Source organism: Nyctibius grandis, chromosome 12 (assembly GCF_013368605.1).
Source record: "Nyctibius grandis isolate bNycGra1 chromosome 12, bNycGra1.pri, whole genome shotgun sequence".
Lineage (NCBI taxonomy): Eukaryota > Metazoa > Chordata > Aves > Nyctibiiformes > Nyctibiidae > Nyctibius > Nyctibius grandis.
In genome coordinates, this window is record NC_090669.1 from 9,273,135 (window position 1) to 9,295,964 (window position 22,830).

At 36.1% G+C, this 22,830-nt stretch overlaps 1 protein-coding gene across 2 annotated transcripts in view; it reads left to right on the forward strand.

Annotated features, from left to right (window-relative positions):
- ITFG1 (integrin alpha FG-GAP repeat containing 1) overlaps positions 1-22,830 on the forward strand; it is an 86,243-nt gene that overhangs the window by 45,144 nt on the left and 18,269 nt on the right. For both annotated transcript variants that reach the window (XM_068411559.1, XM_068411560.1), the window contains 5 exons: positions 2,207-2,379; positions 11,534-11,684; positions 12,167-12,275; positions 16,223-16,266; positions 18,215-18,293. In XM_068411559.1, the coding sequence (XP_068267660.1) occupies positions 2,207-2,379; positions 11,534-11,684; positions 12,167-12,275; positions 16,223-16,266; positions 18,215-18,293 (556 nt within the window). The remainder of the gene's footprint in view (positions 1-2,206; positions 2,380-11,533; positions 11,685-12,166; positions 12,276-16,222; positions 16,267-18,214; positions 18,294-22,830) is intronic.

A 22,830-nucleotide genomic window follows, 5' to 3' on the forward strand; every position in this document is an offset into this window, starting at 1 on the left:
AAAAATTTCCCTCAGGTTAATTCTTTTTCTTATTTTCTGTTTCTTAGGTTTTCCCAAACCTTCAGCAGCTAACAGTAACTAAATAGGCATGCATATGTTGGGCGGGGGGCGGGGGGCAGGGGTCAAGGTATGTTTTATTTCAACTTTGAGTTTTCATCAGGAGTGTTGTGGATCATTGTTGCAGTTCAGATGTTGTCACTTACACAGACAGACATGCACTAAGTATGTGCAGTGTCTGGCAGAACTGCTCCAGGCTTCTAAGCCATCTGTGATATCCAAACAAAGTTGACCTTAGTGCACTTTTTTGATAATTTTGGGGGCCCCTCTGATATGCGTGTGGTTGTATGTAATTGCCATGTGGCAGGAATGTTGTTGATTACTGGATTGTGTTAGTGAGGGAGTCTCTCCACAGCAGGAAACTATGCTGTCAGGGATCTCATTCTGGTTCCTGAAATAGGAATTAAGGCTTGGATGAGAGACATTTAAGATGCTGTTAAGTGCTTTTGATGTTGGTGATAGTGATCCTTTAAGATGGCACTCTTCTGTCCTTTTGAAGGCATTGTCAGTTAGTTGACATACAAAATTACTTCTGGCTTTAGAAATGGCACTGAATTTTTCTGTAGCATTGAAATGTTAACCCTGGTACTTCAGCTTCATACCAACTTGTGAAATCACTTTGATTTTAATTAAGATAAATTCCTATTTAGAACCTCTGCAGCACTTCAGAAAGTAAGTGCAGATACATTCTATTCCTTGTCCTGGAGAAATTATACTTTGCATTTCTTTTGTACTTTCAACTCGATATAGTAATCTTAATTTCTTATCAAACAGTTCAGTATCTGGTGCTGCTGGGGAGATAGGAGGGGAATTGAAGCTCTTGAACTTCTAAATATCCATGAATAATAGAATCATTCAAGCTGAAATGAACCTTAGGAGATCCAGCCTCCTGCTTTAAGCGGGGGACAACACTGAATTCAGAGCATGTTGTTTAGAGCTTTGTCCAGTCAAACTTTGAAAACCCCCAAGGACAAATATTCTGCAACTTCTCTCGGCCTCTTTCCTGGTTTAATTATTATCACCATAGTGAATTTTTGTTTCTTTATCTCTAATTGGAACCACCTTTGTGTCAGTCTGTGACCATTGTCTCATGTTTTTCTGCCATGTATCTCAGTAGAGAGCCTGGCTCCATCTTCTCAGTTATCTCCTTGCAGGTATTGCAAGGCTGCTGTTAGGTCCCCCCCTAAATCTTCTGTTCTCCAGACTGAGCAAGCGCTGTGCCCTCAGCCTGTCCTTTGAGTAAATATTCAACGCCTGACCATCTTGGTGACCCTTCTCTAAACACACTCAATATTCTCAAATCTTTCTTGAACTGTGGGGCACAAAACTGGACAGAGAATCCAAATGCAGACTAACAAGTGCTGAATAAAGAGAAATAATCACTCGCCTCAATCAGCAGGAGCATAGGCAGAGGTTACAGTGCAGTGTGCTGTTTGCTGTCATAGCTGCCACACTCGGATTTAGCTTACTGTGCACCAGCACCCACGCTTCTTTTTTAGTAGAGCTACTGTCCAGCTGGTCAGTCTCCAGCCTGTACCGTTGCAAGGTACTACTCCCCTGTGTAGAACCTTCTTTGCTGATTCTTATGAGGTCCCTGTTTGCCCATACTTGCCTTTCTAGGTTCCCTCTGAATGGCCATCCTGTCCTGAAGCACATTGATTGTATCCCCCAATTTGGTGTTGTCCACAAATTTAATGAGGGTGCATCCCTCCTCCAGCTTCAATGCTGCCTATTGCTTGCAATTCCAAGAAAAACGAAGGGACTCAGGATCTCAAGGCCCTGATGGTTTGGGCTTACCTACACTTAAGGAATAGTGCAGATCCAAGGCAAGCCTGAATTTTGGTGAAGTTGTTCCTGAATGTCTCCATACACTGGACACATTCCAAAACACAGGTCCTTTATTCTTACAACCTTATCTATTTTTTTCTATTCTGGAATAATTTAGTGCATTGAAAAGACTTCAAATTAATTTCTCATTTGGTGACAGACTTAGGAAATAATCCTTATTTCCTCTTTGGAAATTTGTACGTGGTTAAGAATCCTGATGCAGTGAAGAAATGTCAGCTGTTTCAAAAAGAATTAGGTTGTTTTAATAAATAAAATGGATTTTCTTACCTAGCTGTTCTTTTTTTGTTGTTTTATTTTACAGTGGATTCCAGTCTTGCAAGACTTCAGAAATAAAGACACACTCTGGGGCTTTGTACCGTATCAAAATGACACATCTTCAACGGAAGTTTCATTTCCAATTACGCTTCATATCGGAGATTACAATATGGATGGCTACCCAGATGCTCTTGCTATACTAAAGAACACATCTGGAAGGTAGAGTATATGCAAACCTAGAAATAAAGACTATCAAATGCATGTTGAATCATCAGTCATACAAATTACAAATTTTAGTGCACCTCATTCATTTTATCAAGTGAACAAAACTTTTCATCTCTGCTAAATGTTTCCCTTTATAAAAGGTATGCATTTACATGGTGTATTCAGAATGCGTAATTGTATACGCTTTGTCTGTGACTCTCGATGGGGAATTGCACAGGAGAGTGGAGTATGAGGTACCATTTTAGGCGCTCCTCCCAGATCACAGGAGCAGATTATCTCTCCCTTTCCTTTCCAAAATCATCTTTTGTAAAATCCTGACTTCAGCTTTCGGTGTTGGCTAGTAACACCAGGCTCCTGAGAGTTGGGGATCCTGTTCCATGCTGTCACATGGAGTGAACACTGATCAGTCACTCTGCTGAAAAACGCACTAGTGTGTTTTGCCCCTTTTGAGAACCAGGAATTTTAGATACACCTAATAACTTAGCAGTGATTTTTACATTGTCCAAATTTAACTGAAAAAAATAAATTCCCACTCCCTCACTTTCTAAAAAAAAAAAAAAAAAACACACACAACTTCTAATCTTTCCTATTAAATTGTATAATCTTTCTTCTTTTTTTTTTTTTAATCTTCATTACTTGCTTTCCCAATACTTTGTATTGTTACCATCTGGTGTTAGGTGGGAGAGGGCATGTAATGATGCTTACAGGGAGACTATTGTACATTGAGGAGTTAGTGATCCACATAACAGTTGACCTGAGTAGGTGCACGCCTGTGCTGTTCTGCACATATCACTTGGCTGCAGGATTAGGCAGCTAATCGTAACGGAGAAGCCTGTAGGCAGCTCTCACTTGGCACCTGGTGATGATACCACTGGCATGTCCTTGTCTTTACCTTGAAGTGAAGCAGCATGTTTTCATGTGAACATCCTTTTGCTTGACAGTAGAAATGATGAATAGTCTTGTTTACTTCTAAGAAAAATGTAAAAGAGCTCTAGAGACCATAATGCCAGTGAACCTCACTACAGACAGGATATGCGCAGCATGCTGTGCCCTGAGTAGAGGTCGGTCTGTTATTCTGCACTACTTGGGTTTTCCAGCATCTGAAGAGATGCAAGAGTTTCTATACTACCCCTTTTTCTTCCTCATGTCATCACTTGTAAGAGGTATTCTAATCAATACCTTATGGAGTCTCAACATCTTCATTACTGGGATCTATGACAAATACTTGCACTAGTGCATTACAAGGCAAAATAAATCTCTTTTACAGGTGTATTTATTATCTTTCTCTGTATGGTATTTTGGATGAGCTTGGGTGCAGGTTCATAGTTTGAATTAATACTTAGTAAGGAAAAGAACTGAGGAGCTCACTTTGGTGCTTAAAACAGTCCATGGACAGAATTTAGATGCCGAAGTCAAAGAATTCAATTCAGAACCTCTAGTTGTTGCCTAAACATGAGTCATCCACTGACATTTTAGTGCTAGAGTTCTTCAGATACTGACGCATACCTAAAAATGACCCAGTTCGAAGAGTGCTTGTATTCAGCCTACGTGATGTGATTCAGAGACAAGGCAAGGAGCAGTTGAGCTGTGTCTCTATACCTCTGAGCCTTAAAATAACTAGCACAGCAGCTGTTTATATTCAGATATGGCAGAGGAGAAGGAGGTGATGCTGTTACTGCCCAGAACTTGCATAGTCAGAGTTAAAGCACTCGAGCCCTGAATGGTGGGTTTTTTTACTCCATAGCCTTGCTCAGTTGGGAGTTTGCATCTTCTGTTCAGCAGTCGTTGAACAAAGACTGTAAATAGTCTGGAGAGCATACTAGAACTAAAGTCAAAATTTCCATAGAAATACCATGACATCTAAACTGTAAAGTCTTTGTTTTTACTTAAACCCCACAAATCTTGTGTTTTGAGCTGTACTGTAGGCTATCTTCTAGTGTGTATCCTGATGGCTAGTACACTTCAGAAGGACTTCGTGAAGATTTATGGAGTTCAGAAGCTTATTTGAAGTTATTTTATCTTTTAAGATTCTCAAGAGCCTCTCTCCTCTGGCTGGTGTGTAATTGTGGCAATGTAATAGTATGTAAAATATTTAAATAGTTTATAAATAGTTACTTCTATAAAAGCCTAGGAAGTTACCTATGTCTTGTTGCAATGAATTACTGTGACATGCTTTTATCTTTATTCACCTTGCTTCTGAAATTGCTTGTTTATTCAATTGAGTGCATCTTAAAGTTATTTTGAAACTTGACTTCGAAGTTGAGTGACACAGTAAGGCATAAGGACTGATGGTACTGGCAGATGATTTGGCAGGTTATTAAAAGGGAACTTCAGGGAGCTGAGGAAGTCTGGCAAAAAGAAGAGTAAGTAAACTAAGAGTAAATTAAGAATTTAGAAATACATTGCATGTTAACACTGTATATTTCCAGTATTTGTAGAAAAGTAATGGAAACAGACTCTTTGTACTTTGGGATGGGAATGAAAGTCACTTTTTTTGCACCTACTGTGAAATGTCATTTTCAGAGTAATATTAATGCATTTTCTCTGAGAGACTTAAGCAAATACTTCCTTTTAAAATGTGTAACTGGGTCATAGAGTGTAAAGAATTAAAACTGTGGGTATTAAATTAAAAGCTCTTCTTAAATTAGAGCAAATTAAAATGAAAAGCTTATTTAATTGATTTTAAACACTTCTGGATCAAGCTGTTTATTTCTTTCTCTGAAGCCTTTCATGCTACATCTACAGATCTAATTTCAGTGATTGATTACTGTGATTAAACGATAAAAGCATTTTTGTAAACTCTTGGTCTCAATACGTGCTATAGTCTAGGAAGTCTAGCTTCTAGTTGCTGTCTGTAACTTGAAGAATTAAAGGAGGCAGAAACCATTTTATTCATCTGAAAATATACTGATGTGTGATAATGGAAGAATATTATTAAAATCAAATACATGCTTTCATCATAATTCTGAAAAGCACTTTCAGATCAAGTCCTTAAAAATACGTACAAAACACTGAAATAAAGATGTGATAGGTAGGAATAATTTGGTTACTCTCCTTCTAAGTAAGTCAGGAAAAATGATAAATAGCTTCAAGTATTCTCAGAACTGCCATAAGACCACACTATTTCATCTCCTGCCATATCCTTTTGATTTTAAATAAAAGCATGTAATACAGCATAGGGACGGTCCTTATTAACAGCAACAATAGCAACAACAAAAAAAGGAATCTGACTTGTGGTTGCAAGTGTGGTGGGAGTCTGAACCCAGAGACTCAATAAATTCCAACAGGTGAAGATGCTAAATTCACAGTCGATTCTTACATCTATCTGTCCATTATGAATTGTCTTAACTTCTGACTTGAGTCAGAACCTGCACATTAGAATTCCAGTCCACAGATTTTTCTTCAGGCTAGATACATACGTGAATTTTTCTTCCCTCTAGTTACGACTGTATTAGAAATTGTGTATGTATATAGAATAGTAATAGGTAAAGGGATTTTATCAGTAGTTATTCATTGCTCCATCTCTACTTCTACTTCCTATCTTATCTAAATGTATTCATTTTTTCACTTGCTGGTTTTAAATTGACTCTGGTAACATTGAAAGTGTATGTACTGTGTGTGAGTCTATAAACACGTATCTTTCTCCCACCTAATTAGATGAAACAAATCTTGCTTAACCGCTTGTTTCCAAATTAGATGCTAATAATTGGCATCTTGCATTGCAAATATGTAATCTAAGGAAGCTGTTTTTTCAGTGATGCTTTTATTCAAAGGGAATGTTTTTCACTGGTAAAGTAATGGTAAGGTTGGAAATACAGCCTCTCGGACGTTGGTGATAAATAACAGTAAAGACTGAAACTTGGAGATAACAACGGGATATAGACAGTTGAATGAAAAACTTTGAGTATAATATACTTCTAGAAAGTTTTCCAGGTATTCATGCTCAATTTTAAATTAATATATATGTATTAATCCTTTATATGGGTCTACTTGAAATGACTCTTATTTGACCAAATTATCTCTTCCTAAATCATTGTTAGTTGTCACTTGTCAGAAGTAAGGTTGGATAAAGGACTTTTAAATGTAGGATTGATGACCACCCTGTAATTGAGCAAATCTAAAAAACAGAGGCAAATCTAATTATTCTGAATGTCTGGAGTAAGATATTAGTCATTTAGATGTTCCCTGTATAACTGTAAATGAACTAGCCTAAAATTGGCAGAATGAGACATGTATGAAATTAAGCAGTAAATATTTAATTCTAATTGCAAAGGAGTATGTTAAAATAAAACTGTGATAAGTCTTCAGCCTTTCTTTGGTGTTAAGCCTTGCTTAAAGTAATTCAGCCTTACTAAATTTAGCTCTGCTGCATAGATGACCTTCAGTCAGAAGGTTCCAAATTGTAGACAACTCTCTACTTTATTGAGCATCATTCATAAGCTGTTTGGGCTAACGTTCTGCAGGTAGTACACAAGTTAGGTGCCACTGTGTATACATTGGTGTGAATACCTAAATATTAAAAGCGCTGCAAGTAGCATGTTAAGGATGATATGCCAGTCTTCATTCAGAGTTCTTTTGCTCTGCCTCTTCTTAGAATTTAAGCTGAATTGTTTGACATTGACTGTTACACATTTGTGTAGCACTTTAGCATTGATTTTAAGGTTTTACCATAATAGCGGTGTCTGTCTTTATGTATTTTTCCATAGGTTTTCAGGGACATTGTTTTGTCATTTTAAGGATGCTGATGATTTTCATTGTTACAGGGAGATTTTTTTGTGATGGCATGTATCTTCAAAATTTAGTTCAAAATAATAGGAAGGTCATAAACTTGCTCTTGGTAATTGTAGTATGTAGCAGAAATAAAATGTGGAGGTAGATAGTGTGATTCTAGTGATGCTTGTGTATTAAAGCCCTAAATAATATAAGGAGTCAACTGGCAGCTCACAGACCAAATTCAGACCTCAGGAGTTCTTCCAAGAAAGAACTGAACAGCTGAGGAGGCAGCAAACATCTGATGTTTCTTCCCTCTGCAAACAGTAAGACACTGCAACTGTCCCTGTTGCTGCAGCCTTTCAAAAGAATGGCCCACACACTTAAGATTTCCTCCTCCCATGATGAGATGTAGCATGTGGGAGCTTCCCAGATCAGCGCAGCCCTGGGAGTGGACTGGGACTGAGAAGGATCAAGAAAGATATAATGTGGCTAACAATTACTAAGACCCATATATACACACACACACACACGTAGTTCCTAGTTTCCATTAGTGTTCATTATTATGTAATCAAAATCTAAAAACCTTTACTAATGTTTTATTTCAGTATTTATTTTTTATCTTATAGTGAGTCAAGTGGGAATCGCTTGACTGTGCACATGAAAAAAATTAAGTTTGTGCACAAAGACAACTAGTTATAATATGTGAAGCTTTCAGTGGAACTCTGAACGTAGCTCACCTTGAAAACTAGATGGAAGTTTAAAGCACTAAGGTTGTTTATATACACAGATGTGAGGAAGGCTGCAAGTACATGGCTTTTTTTTTTTTTGTCTGTATTTTTGGGGCAAACCTGAAGACTGTCCCCCACTACCAAATGAGCCCTTTTTGTTTTTTTCCTCTATTCAGAAGTTGCTGTGTAAGTGCATATGTTTGCTTTTTAGAGGTAGTTATTTTGAAATTATTTCTAGGTGTTGTAGATAATTCCTAACTATTCATGATAAAATCCTTATGTAGTATATTTTCAAGAGATAATAGTCTGAAAATACATGAGAAAAAGGAAAGTTGTGTTCACTCGCTTTCAGTAAAAAAAAGGAAGAAATACTTACACATAAGTAAATGTATCAGAAATTAATATTTTTCAGCAGAAACTACTAATATTTCAAGAATGTATTTTAGTTGGCTAATGCTGTTCAAATACCAATGGCAGGATATGTCATTCAAAATTTGTCCAGAAATGTGAAGAAAGTTAAAAATCAAACTGAATCATTTTGGGGTTAAAGGTGAGTTTGTAAGTTAGTTCCTTACTATAAATATCCATTTTTTAAAAAGGAGAAAACAAAATGGTGTAGAAGACACCTGAGTGATATTCTCAAGTTAAAGCATTTGTTTAGAAGCTACATATCTAATAAGTTAAGTCTTCTCATCATGCTTTTCAAGGATGCTTTTAGAGGAAATAAGAGGAATTTAATGCTGGTATAGAAGTAAAAATAATTTGAAGACATCAATAAAATCCATACCAAGGAATTGCCTTGGAAATTGACAGGAAGGAAGGCTCAGCTTTAATTATAAAGCTAATAATAGCTCACTTGTAAACAGGAAAGAAAAATCTGTATGCTTCCAGTGAAGTGATGCATTTCTGTAAACTCCACTTAAAAAAACCCCAAAACTTTAACTGCAATATTAAACTTCTTTTATGATTAAACCTTGGTTTATCCCATCTTTCTCACCAATAGTAACAGTTTTCATTAGCTTTAGAATTTCATTATTTTTGTTTGTTACCGTGCAAGTTCTTAATTTTTTTTATGGTAAGCAATAACACTGACTCTTTAAAAAAAATCAAAATTAAAAAGTCTGATTTCAACCTCATGTGACTCACAATAGTGAATCTAAACCTATGTATATGTACTTGTAAGTATAGTTAACATCTTCTGTAGCTTAACATTTATATGTAACATGTTCAAGTTTTTAATTTTACTAGGCAGGCTTCTATTTGTGTTTCAAAAGGGACGGCATGGATATAAATCAGTAGAAGTACGAAATTAAATTTTCTGCTGCCTGTTAAGATAAACATTAGTAGACTTTCAGCTATATTCTGATTAGGGATTCTCCAGACCTCTGCTGCTGTGCCACAAGAGACGTTACATCTATGAATTTATTTTTTTTCCCTGTGCAAGATAGGTCTCCTATAGTGCACTTCTCAGTCTTCAGCATCTGTTTAGGGTTTGGGATTTTTTTTTTCTTCCTGTTTTGTCTTACGTTTCTCTTGTTGATACAGAAGGGTGAAGGATAGTGGCATTTCCCTGCTCAGTGCCACTTTGATTAATATCTTCCTTTTTTCTCACAGTGCAGTTGGTGTTATGTTATTGTTTGTCCAGTTTGTGATGTTTTGAAAGTCATTAAATGCACACTACCAAGGAAAGGGGAAAAAAAACTTCCTGTAGTAAATAAACTTCTTGTTTCTATCCATTCACAAAACTTACTGTTTATACTAGAACAATATGCTGTACGTAGAGTGTAATGCAAGCTTGACAATCTTCTGTCTTTTAAATAATTACAATCTAATAATTTCTGGCAATTTAAAAAATGTGAATGAAAGAAAGCATCTTTGTAAAACTTCCTTCAAATTTAGAATAAGTGTAGGTCAAGATGATGAAAAAGAGAAATTGAAAGAATTTGCTTAGCTGAGGTTGTCACCCTCCCTTATAGTTGGTTAATCTGATATGATACTTATGTAATACTTGAAATGGATGTGAGCACTTAACAATTTCAAGTTATGATTATGAGTTCTCAGATACAGATAATACAATGTCTTAAATATTGCAGATCATTTCATTTTGGCTGGACATTAATTCATTATCCTCATGCTTCTAACAGTGATATAGTAAAAAGTGGTTTGTTCATATGAAGCTTCAATCAAATGCAGCCATAAGGCAGAAAAATAAAGGCCTAATTTGTGTATTTTTCATAGACGCTTAAGAAAGAAATGTGATTATAAGGTTTTGAGGGAAGTGTTTAAATATCCCGTTTTACTTTTGACACATCTTACAGAGAACAAAATCCTACATTTTTCCCATTCCAGGTTCTGAAATATTAACTTGGCAACAGGCAAGAAAACTGATTTACTTTGGTATCAGAAATGTTTTTTCTTGGGGTAAATGTTTTGTCCTTCTCTAACTCTTTCTGAAATGGATGGAGCAGATATATGAATGTTGTGGGGTATGATTCTTATAAGTAGCAAATCATCTGAAATAGACCATAGAAACAAAGAAAAATAAAAACTTTCCTGAGGAGAAATGCTTGCATGTGTGCATGTGTGTGACAGCATCCTGGAGGCATTGGATGCCGTCAGGATACAGAAAAACACCTTGCTGTCACCCTCCAAAACAGCAGTATGTTCAAGGTCACAAAGAAGAAGTGGTTTTGGTTATTGCCCTGGGCTCTGACATGCTTAGCTAGCTTTACAGAACATTGTCTGCTCCATCTCCTGGCTCTGTCCCCAGAAAGAGAGGAGGAAACTTCATCTATTCCCACTGCCAAGGCAGGGATGGATTCTAGCAGGCTCCAGGATACAGACCTGCCAAAGAATTGGACTCCCAGTTGCTAAAGTCTGAAGGTTTTCACTGTGCCAGTGAGAGTGGCAGTGTTACAGTATCAGAGGCAGCATATAATGCTATTAGTCACCAGCGTGCAGGTATGAACCTTGTGTCTCCCATTGAACAATGGGCATGTACTAGATGATAAATTCTTTGGAAGGGAAACTTTGCTATACTAGACCTGGTACTCTGGTTTGTTTGTTTCTTGTCACAGTACTGCAGCCTATCTTTCTGTCTGTATTTGTAATATGTCAGCAAATGTCCAATTTGGTTTGTGTTGTCCTTTTCTTACTGTGCTAGTAGGTTGGGTTTTGTGTTTTCTGTTTTGCTTTGAAACAATAGAAAAATACTAATAGAGATTAAACTAAATCTTAAATTTGTTTAAAACATCACGGAACATGTAAAAATTTATTAATGGAGCTGGGGTGGGAATAGATAGTCATAAAATAATGATAAAGCAGTGACACTTCTTAAGTAACGTTTAAGCTGAAGGACTGTGGAGGGATTAAGGAAAATGGCAGATAAGTACACTTGTTTCAGAATAAAGTAAAAACGTGTTCAGTCTTTTGAGTGGATGATTAATGAAATGATTCCTGCTGATTTGGACCTATTTATTTAGTGTATTCATTGATTTAAGTCAGGCCTGACATAATGGTTGCAATTCTGTCTGTAAAGTTAACATAAGTGCTTATGGATTTTAAAGTATCCAGTGGCTGCTAGCTTTTTTTTTTATTATATTTAACTTCAGCAGATCTAAATTATTGAATTAAAATATTTTTGTAATGTCTATTATTTAGACTGTTTATAGCAAATAAGTTGTTTCATATATGTATATGTTTTACAGCAATCAACAAGCGTTTTTACTAGAAAATGTCCCATGCAATAACGTAAGCTGCAAGAGTGTACGTCGTATGTTTAAAGTTTTTTGGGAGCTCTCAGATCTAAATCAAATCAAGGATGCAGTGGTAGCAACGTTCTTTGACATATACGAAGACGTAAGTTCAAGTCTTTACTACAGTGAACAACGTGTCTGTTCCTGTGTTGCTGTACCTGTCTGTGTGCCATTGGCAGATTGCTTTACAGAAATGCTGGCTTTACAGCACCTGGCAGGCAGTGCCTTCAGCCTGGGAAATTCGCTCTTGAGATGCTCCCTGGAAGGTGAGCAGATAGCAGCAGCCCATCACTGCCTAAAAGTTTGCTGATCCTCCATATGCTCCATTTGATCTGCCCTCTTCAGTGGCAAGAAAGAAGCCATGGACCACACGCGTTGTCCTGGTTAGCTGTAGATGAAGCACTGTGTCCTAAATTGCCATAGATTAGTAAGATTTGAAAGATACTAAAATTAGTAGCGAAAGTGTAAACTTTGCTGCACACACTCTGTTTTTTTCCTTTGTATCTCTAAGGGAATTTGTTTGCTAAATTTAGATGTTATCTACAGTAAATCAGCATTCTAATATAAACTTTTTTTCTCCTCTAGGGAATTTTGGATATCATTGTGCTAAGCAAAGGCTACTCCAACAAGGACTTTGCTATCCATACTTTAAAAAATAACTTTGAAGCAGATGCCTATTTCGTTAAAGTTATTGGTAAGTTATCACTGTATAATCAAGTCAAAATGGGACCTTGAGAGGAATGTGAATATTTGAGCCTCTGTATATGATAACATTATGGTAATGCTCTGTGTATGATAATTCTAGAAGAGAAAAAACACCATGTGGAAAATATTAGGGATTGCAGAAATCTCTTGTTGCAGAAGCTGAAGTTGGATAAATTGGTTTTGTTTCGTTTCAAAGGGGTTTTTCTTGTTTTTACTTTAGTGTACTTATTAAAATTCAAAGTAATTCTGCCCACTATTTTCAAGGCCTTAGCTGTTTTTAATATCAATGTTGACCACAGTGATGTTTAAATAAGTGTTCACCATCTCTTGAGTGTGTATTTTTTTTTTATAAGAATGCATGTCTTATTTTACTCGTTGACTAGAGGTAGGCTAAATCTTTCCTTTCATCCTGGAGCTTTCCTTTTGCATCCTAGCAAAATTCTAAAGACATATACTAGGTCTTTAAAAACTTATTTCTCAGCTGGCTTCTGAAGGAAAAACAAGAACTATCAAGAGTCTAAAAATATGATCTGCAGGGAAAGAGCACATGGAACAAAGTTATTCAGCCTAAAAGAGAAATGTAAGGAAGATCCAGGTCTTCAATCCATAATGATGCATAACAGTGGGGGAAGACTGTTCTGTGTGTCCATGCAGGGATACGAAATAAAGTAACAAACTATGAAGAGTAAATAGTAAGAAGAATTTCCTACATGACAGCTTGTGAAGTACTAACATTTATATACTAAGAATTTATATATACTAAGATATATATATATATATACTAAGATATATAATTTATATATACTAAGAATTATATATACTAAGAATTTATATTCCTGGAGAAGCTGCAGAGTTACCAATATTAGAGGTCCTGACAACTAGATTAAGAAATTACATACTATATTTAATTGTTTTTGAGGGAAAGGGTTGGACTAGCTGAATTTATGAGGCCCCTTCTGTGAATCTTTCGTACAATACCTTCACTTATCTCCTTGCATAACGTAATATCAATATAAAAAGGGCATTAAAGCTACACATATCTATCGTTCAACTTAGATTTTTTTTTTTATGTGTGATGCTATTTAAAATTTGGAGGAAGATTGGCTCATAAATCACTGATTTGAGGAAAAATATAATTATGATTGCACATATAAATATGTATGACATACTGAGACAGACAGGAACCAGAAGAAACTACAGCAATACTGACTTGAAGCAACATGCTTTGTCCACAATGACTGCCTTTTTATCTTGCCTGTTTTGAGAAATCTAGGCAAGAAACAATAGCCAAGTGCGCTTACTTTCATCTGTGCCTGGAGTGGTTGCAGTATGTTCTTTCCAGCAGACTTCTGTCTTTTTTACTGTACCTCTATCGCATCAAGACTATGTTACTGGAGTTCTTTTCTCTCTCATCTGGAAATTATGCAGAATCTAGTGCAAAATGGGCTGGTTTCATTTCACTGACAACTGGCATGGTGTATATTTTGCTTATGCTGAGTGATCTGTTCTGAGAGCCAGTTTACTTCCATGTGTGAGCCAGTTTGGTGTTTTCAGCCTAAAAGCACTACATGGCACAAAACACATCTTCCCATAAAAGTGTAGAATGGCAATGAATGTGGCAAGGGTGTGTGAATTAGTTAGAGCCTTGGTTTAAAAGGCTAGAGTTAGACTATGATATTTGTAATTGAGAGTAATTAGTTTTTCAGACTGCATGCCCTACCATGCTCTTCTAGACTACAAAGGTGTTGAGCTTTGAGCTCATTGCTTGTCTGTCTGCCTTGATTTTTTAACGAATTAAAAAATAAGGCTGTACATGAGCTTATGAGGACAAAGCTAAACAGGAACAACTAGAGGTTCAGCTTCAAAAATTGTATTTGCATTCATGTTATTTAAATGCATCTAATCCTTGTAAAGCATGCATTCTGCACATCGTAAGATAAACAGAACTGTAGCTACTACTGGGGGCAGATGCATTTATTACTTTCTCCTTAGCCTGAGCTTTATTCTCCATTCTAATACCCTATAATGATTTGTCATGTCGATAGAAGCCTTCATGTAAATAATACTGTATATGGGTAGTGTAATTCACACAAGCATGCAGAAAATCCTCTAGAAAAATCTTACACTTCACAAAGCCATATTAGAATTATAATTGTGTGATATTTTAATGGGGAAAAGAGTAATTTGCAACATGCTTTTTGATTCACTCTGTAAATCTATCTTAAAAATTGGAGCAAGCCTTTTTTTAGCACCCTTTTAGGGTGTGAGTATTTTTGCATAGAAACTCCAGGAAATTGGAATTAATGAATAGTCTAAAAATATTTTTACTGTGATACAGGGGAGAACATTTCTAACAAAACATGCTTTGTGTGAGTTAGTGTATCAATAAATGTATTGTGTTCACTTATTTGGCATATGGACAATGAGAACAGTTTTGCTCATTATAACTGATGTCACATGTACTTGGTTGAATTATTTGTTCCTGTAGTGAAATTGAACAGCAAATTGCAGCATGCTGTTTTGCATCAAAATGGGAAGAGTTGGTTCCACTTGCATATACACCTAAGTATAACATATAAAATGAGCCTGTAGCTTCAAAAGTCCGCTTTGCCACACCTTCATCTTACCTGCCCAGATATTTTTTTTTGGACTGTATAAAAATAATAGATTTTTCTGTGTTTGGAAATTTCAACATTTTTAAATCACAAGCAAAGAATGATAACTTGGGAATCATGACAGTTGTTAACATTTGCACACAAAATATTAGAAACGTTCCTTCACTAGAACAGTGCCGTTTCTGACTCCAGTACGGAGTGATTTCTAATCGGACTATTATTACACTATGAACATCTTACGTGCACCTTTTAGTATTTCACTATCCCCAAACATTTTGTACCCAAGACTCTGTGGAGCCTTAAAGTAGACGGAAAAAGCTTTAAAAATAATCCTAGTGGGTAAGACGACCTGCCCTCAGATCTGGTCCAAATTTTAATTTTTGCTTTCTGCCACACTTGCTTCGGGATACCATAACTCATGGAGAAGTTATGTTTTCATTTGGCATCGATACTGCCTGGTCTGTATCCTCTTCCGTGCTCATAGCCATTATTGGGCTGCTCCTCAACCAGACTGTTGTCATTCGAAGTCCAAATGTTGCATTCGAATGACACCTTAGATTTTTGAGTGTGTGTGTGTTTGTTGTTTTTTGTTTTAAAGGCATTTTAGTACTGATGTTCTAATATTCAATGTGACAGGATGTTTTAGGTTATAGAACAGATGGTTTTCATTGTTATTTAGTTTATTATAAATGTTTAACAGATATTTCTGTAATTTAACTGATTTTTGAAACTAATAAGTTTTAAACAAGTAATTGAACAACTGTCACAGGCTTTAGATATTAAGTAGCATTACACACATCTGCTTATAATACTTTTGAATTCATAGAATAAATAGGTAATGGGATTTTTGTTTGTTACAGCTTTTGTGAATTGCATTAAATCAAGATGTAAAACTATCCCTTGAATAGAAGGAAAAGCCTTCACTTACCTTTTTACCAGTTAAAACAGTAAAGCTGAATCTGCCACTATTTTTAAATGGTTAGAAATGAAGAATAAGTAATAAAATGTACAGTCCACTATTTTTAAAATGGCTTAATCTGGATTTTTTTTTTTAACTGGCAAATCTCTCCTTTTCAAAATGGTTAACCAATGTGGTATGACAAAACAGTGACTAGCAGATTAATTTCTGCAAAGTAGTATACTTCAAACAGATTAGGAATTTTTTCATACATTAGCATAAGTCATAGAGAAGACATTTATTTTCTTTATGTGTTTTCATGGATACCTGACACTATTACTGTACTTTAACAGGTTTCAGAGGTAGTGCTTGTAAGATGGCTTGTTAACATAAACACTACAAGCTCACTTTTTGTTTTTGCAGTTCTCAGTGGCCTCTGTTCTAATGACTGTCCTCGGAAAATAACAGTAAGTATAACTGTAACTTTGCATTACTATTTAGCTTCAAATAAGCTGAGGTCTAGTTATACCAAAAACTCTAAAAACTCTGCACATAGTAAGACAGTTATTGACTGGAAGAATGTGTAATCCAAAGCATGACTGGCCAAGTTTTGCATATTTGAGACCCGTACCTTTCGCCAGCTGCCTGCTCAGAGATTAAATCAATTGACTGATTCTGCAGCGAGCTTTGTTACCCAGCATCGTGGGGGCTGGGATATACCAGATACAAGAAAAACTTGTGTAATACCGCTGGATGCCCAAACTGTGTATTGTGCTAAATCTTGTTCTGGGCAGTCAGAAGGGCCAGGCAAAACTGATTATGGGACAGATTCAGCCATATATCCACTTCTGGACTAAAATACAGTAAGTAGGTACAGTGAAGGATAGAAGGGAAGGAAATATTCTTGGTTCTGATGATTTGGGAGATAGCTACATATACATGTGATGATTTCTATTCCAATTATTTTAGTCATCTCCAGAGACCCTGCAACTCACCCACCAAACTTTCAATTAGCAAATTGTTTAGGAATGTTCACAGTGAAAGTTGGCCTAAAAGAGGAATTCAGAGGAATCAAGCTAACATTAGCACTTTAGCTCTACAAAAATAAGAAACTTAATTTTGACTTGAAAATACAAAAACTGCTTCAAATGGAACCAACTTTTTCTTCACGTCTATTTTAAGACATAGGGTTTAATTTCTGATATGAAATAGTAAGAGAGTTTGATAGTAGTATTGGCTTAATTACAAAACTAAAGAGAGGGTTTAAAAAGCAAATCTTCACAACAGATGTTGGTGAACATTTCCTTATCAAGATCATTGAAACACTATTGTCTCCACTGCAATAGAACTTCTCTGTCAGAAAGTAACAGAAAGTACATTATGCCAGAATACAGCTACTTGGCGCAAAAAAAAAAATCAGATTTTCACCTTATTTACTAGTCTTTCATAGATCTGCATTAACATCACCTTTGTGGTCTCCTTACTCTTCATTCTAATCAATGATTATTTTTCAGGCTTTGATCCCATCTCTCATCATTATCACTTATCCTTACAGTTTAGAACTTACTATTTTTGGAGGCATGGTGTGAAATGTGTCATCATCTCTTCTTTTAGTGTTCTTTCTGTAACTCATTTGAAAGATCTTTACTGGATTTGATGCCCTAATATCAGCTTGAATTCAGCATTGGAAAAAAAAAAAAAAAAGAAAGAAAACTTTCTTTAAAATCTATTTTTACAGTTGTCCTCCCTCCTCTCCCTTCCCCACCATAGCAGATAATTGTTCCCCCCTTCTTTCTTAGGTGCATTTGTTACGTTTCATCACTTGCAAAACTCCTTTTGATTTTTTTTTAATTTAATTTTTTTCACCATAACTGTACTTTCATGTTTAAGTGCATTTTCTCCCTCAAGAGAATTTGCTTAAAATAGATATTGGTACTTGACAAGCAACTGCTCAACCACTTTCACAAATTAAATAAAATACTGCTAAATAATGATAACAAAATTTTGAATTTGTGTAGTAATTTTCAATTCAGAAACACCATCAAGATAGTGCATTCTCTCAGACAATATCAAATGAGTTCTACTTTTTCAGAACGTGCAGTTATTTCTTTGAATTTTTACATTTTTTTTTATTCTACCTTTAACGTTCAAGGAAACATTAAACCTTTTGCCAGAGGACTGAATAGTATTGTTTTCTTCATGAGAAACTAAGCATTACTTAGCCAACTGATTAGCCTTATTTTGAAAATTAATTTCCACATAATGCTATGACAAAAATGGTTGCAAGATTTTGAAATTATCCATATCAAAAGGAAATCATTAATCTAGAAATATTTTTCTTTGGTTTACTGTTTTATTACTATAGCTTTGTCTGTTCTTAAAATTTTGCCTGCTTTTTTTTTTTCCCCCTTGTAGCCTTTCGGTGTTAATCAGCCTGGTCCTTACATCAAGTACACTACTGTAGATGCAAATGGATACCTGAAAAATGGGTCAGGTAAGATAATCTCATGATGAGAATACACATGGTATAGTCTGTTTGTATATACTTCTCAGCAAGCTGAAGAGTTGGAAAGAAGTTCACAGAGTGAAATGGGACTGGTTACGAATAGTGTCTTCAGTTTACAAGGCCAAAACCCGCTAACTTTCTCTTCTTTCTTTACAGATTGTATATTTATTACAAACATTGCACCTGCATTCTTTTTTTCCTCTGTCCCATGCAAATTGGGTTTGAACAGTTGGCTATATCTTGCCCAATCTAAAAAATCGTTGGGTACAATACCATCAGTTTGTGAAACAGCATAAGCTTCTAATGATTTACTCTTTCTACCAGTTCCTTAGCAATTATGTATTAAGAAACAACAGTGGCCTTGAAATACCTAAATAGAATCTTGTAGCCACGTGAAAAAGGATCAACATAATATTCAGTAAACACTGGATGTATTTTTCTGGAGTTGTTCACTACATCTGGCAGGCTGACAGGCATCTATAAAATCATGAGTACATGAGGAAGATAGAGAGGGAATAGCAGCATCCTTTCACGTAATACAAGAACTACAAGGTGTAAAATAATCAATTAGGTAAGAAGGTCGAAATAAATGGAAAGAAACAGTGCTTCGTGCAGCTTTTAGCTTAACTAGAGGTTTAATTGCATGGGATGTTGCAGGTGCCACAGTTTACATGAGTCCAAAACCAAAGTAGACAAAATAGGCCATGGTCCAAGCAGTGCCTAATGTTAGAAGATCCTGGGTTTTATGCTGCCTTTCAGTGACTCCTAGAAGACACAGCTGACTGTATTAAGTGGTCTGTTAGTCTAATTTATGACTCTTAATTTTATGACCATAATGGACTCACTTCTTGCTTAGGCAAAAAATTCCAAACTCGCAAGCCAAAACATGATCAGAGTATTCACGTCTGTAAGTTGCGCCATTCTGACTCCTTCTCGATGGTCGTCTGCATCTGACACTCAACTCTTATTTCAAATTAAACTCAGATTTTTAAAAAAAGTTTCCTGTAGGTCACTGGGAAAACTCTAGTGTGTATAATGCTAAATAATAGCAATAATTTAGGGGAAAAAATGCTGACATGTTAAGGTGCTAAATCAATGATAATGCTCTCACCTTGAATACTGTGCTTAGGACTGTTAATTCCACCCTAGAAAAAATACAGAAAAAGAAGATGTCCTGAAATATGAACCAGATAGCTGCAATAACATAACTTGATATTCTGTAGCACTTCTGTATTCATACATGTTTACATATGGGCTTGAAAGTATTACCATGCATTTTAATCAAACTAATAATTAATGCTAACATGAAAATGCAGAGTATTTTTTCTAATTGTTGCACAAATTAATTTTAACAAACTAATCATCCTGCCAGTGTACAGTCAGCATCATCGCTCTGAAGGTTTTCTTCACAAGCTAAATTTTAAAAGAGCTTGCATATTTATTTAGAAACACTTAAAACACCATGATGAGTTTAGAGGTTTTTGGTCACACTACACTACTGACCCATGCTCTTAGGCAGCCAGTTCTGGTGGGGTAACAACTGGCATGTCTCATTATTGCCAATTACCAAGATGAAGGCTTGCAAGCTTTGTCAGAGCCAAGTCACAGTGCAGCCTATCTCGTTAAGAATATCAGAAAATCTGGAATATTGTGTCCAGTTCTGGGCCCCTCAGTTCAAGAAGGACAGGGAACTGCTAGAGAGAGTCCAGCGCAGAGCCACGAAGATGATTAAGGGGGTGGAACATCTCCCTTATGAGGAGAGGCTGAGGGAGCTGGGTCTCTTTAGCTTAGAGAAGAGGAGACTGAGGGGTGACCTCATTAATGTTTATAAATATGTAAAGGGCAAGTGTCATGAGGATGGAGCCAGGCTCTTCTCAGTGACATCCCTTGACAGGACAAGGGGCAATGGGTGCAAGCTGGAACACAGGAGGTTCCGCATAAATATGAGGAAAAACTTCTTTACGGTGAGGGTGACCGAACACTGGAACAGGCTGCCCAGAGAGGTTGTGGAGTCTCCTTCTCTGGAGACATTCAAAACCCGCCTGGACGCGTTCCTGTGTGATATGATCTAGGTAATCCTGCTCCGGCAGGGGGATTGGACTAGATGATCTTTCGAGGTCCCTTCCAATCCCTAACATTCTGTGATTCTGTGAAAATATTGGTAAAGGCTGACACAGGATCTTTCTCCTTACCCCTCAAAAGCCTGGATTCCTGTGGATGGGAAACTTACTTCAGTATGCTGTCTTTTTGGTTATTTCTGGTCCCTAATAACTTCTGAATCCACTAGCTTAACTTAAGCCAATTTTAACTCAAGCATACGTGCTCAAAACTCTACCAGTTCTGTAAAAATCAGCAGTTCAGTAGAAGACAAAATTCCACATGAGAAAAAGACTTTAGTTAGAGATCAACAGTTATTTGGTCTGGTTTTGTCCTGAGGCTGGCCATGTGGTCAGCACGCATGCAGTTGCAATTAGTCATAGCCTGAAATGTTTTTTGCCCAAACAGTAATGAAGGAGCATAGCAGAAAAAAGCTTAGTGTACTGTGGAGGGATTACGGGGAAATAGAAGACAAGGCTAAAAGATGTTACAGGTTCCATACAGGAAGTAGGGCTGCTTGGAAAGACATGCAGGATTCATATTCATACAAATACAGACATCCTTAATTGCACAGCTTCTATCCCATTTTTGAAGGCATTTTGCCTCAGGACAGGTTTCTAGACATTCCTGCTGTGTTATCCATATTAATTCAATCCACATTGGAGTGCCTTTTCTGTTCTGTTCTTGATGACCGGGTATCTTGGGGTTTGTGCTCTTTTGCTACCATGTTAACATATTGGCTTTGGAGTTGAGTTTCTGACAGGACACCAGTAAGACCTATACTGTTAAATACAAGCAATTTTGTTGTACCTATTCCTTTTTTAAAAGACACGAGTATTTGTTTTTCAAAACAACAAAAGTATAAACAGTTTGGAATGCACTTCATATCTTAGTAAAAACTCTTTTACTTTCAGAAATTTGTGTAATAAAGATCAGAGCTCACTAATCTCTCCTTATGCTGTTAACTAAACTACTTGCAGTTGATTGCTGCCCGTCTGTACTCTTGGGGGCTATCTTCTTGGAATATGGACCTACTGATAAAGCAGCTACTTGAGAGCTACTGTCAGAAATACCGGGAATTACTATAATTTCTATATTACAAAATTTCTTTCCAGGCTGCCACTAAAAGTTAGTTGAGTGCATTCATTGGGTGAACATGCATTTAAATCAAGAAATCAGTGGGTTTGAAGTAGTGTAATGTATTTATTCCTTCAGGCTCCCTGGGACTTAATGCAGGCCTGCCTAAATGTGGTGCACCCATGTGAATATAGACTAACTTAATGAAAACACAGCTTCCTGGTTGTTTTGGCCCTGTGACTTGTCAATAGTTACCTGCATGTAATCTTGTTATCAGAGAATCAGGAGTACTGACGTATAACGGTTTAAGTGACCTCATACAATATACTTTAAAAAATCATGGCTAACAGCTAGTAGAATCTATATTATTAGATTCTTAAAAGTGTTTTATATTTGGGTTATAATAAATAGTAACTCTAGAGGGTTGAAACCTGGCATGTCTGGATGATATATAACATGCTGCTTTTTAAAATAAATTTGATTTTTATAAATTGACAGTTTTAATCAGAAAATGACAAAATAATGGATCTGTGGGATCTCAAGTGCAGAATATCTATTAAAAGGTTAATTCACAGCACTATAAACTGATTCTAAACCCCACTTTGAGGAAATACAAGTTTATATGGGTTGGTTTTGTGTATGTTTGACTCTTTGGCCCTTATTACTTAAGCAAGCTTATAAAATAACCCCTGGCAAAATAAAGATGTACTTCCAACTATAGACCTCTGTGTTATGGAAGAATGCACATAGCTTACAAATTCCTTATATCTGTGGGGAATAAAGCTAGCTTAACGTTTGGACCTATTTCATGTATCATTTTCCGAATTTTTTTTTCTGGTTCTCTCTTCCAAGAACAAAAGCAAATACATTTTTCTTAAACATTATCTTTAGGGTTTGGTGAGTTTGGTTGTTTGGGGTTGGGTTTTTTTGGGAGGGTGGGGCAGTGCTTTTAGAAATGCAATGTTTTTGCAATTTACTCTAAAAAAACAGCTCTCAGATATGATGTAATACTGCTGTAGTAGCATTCATCTTCACTGCTACCATATTTACAATAATAAAAACCTAAGAGAGTCCAATCATGATGAATTTCCTTTTCTGTTTTGGCATTATAAAATAACAGTAATGAATTCCAAGTGCATTTATGACCCTAGCAGTATTGCTACAGGGAATTTTATAATACTGTCTTTGATCCGTCTCTCAACTGTAATATGTTAATAGATCTTTTGAGTCTGTATAATTCCTGCAAGAACTTTTCAAAGTCACATTTTCTGAAGCTGTTATATTGTTTGTAGCTAAACTTTCTTCTTTTAGAAGTCCTACTCATAAAGTTCAGTAAATGTTCTTCTAACTA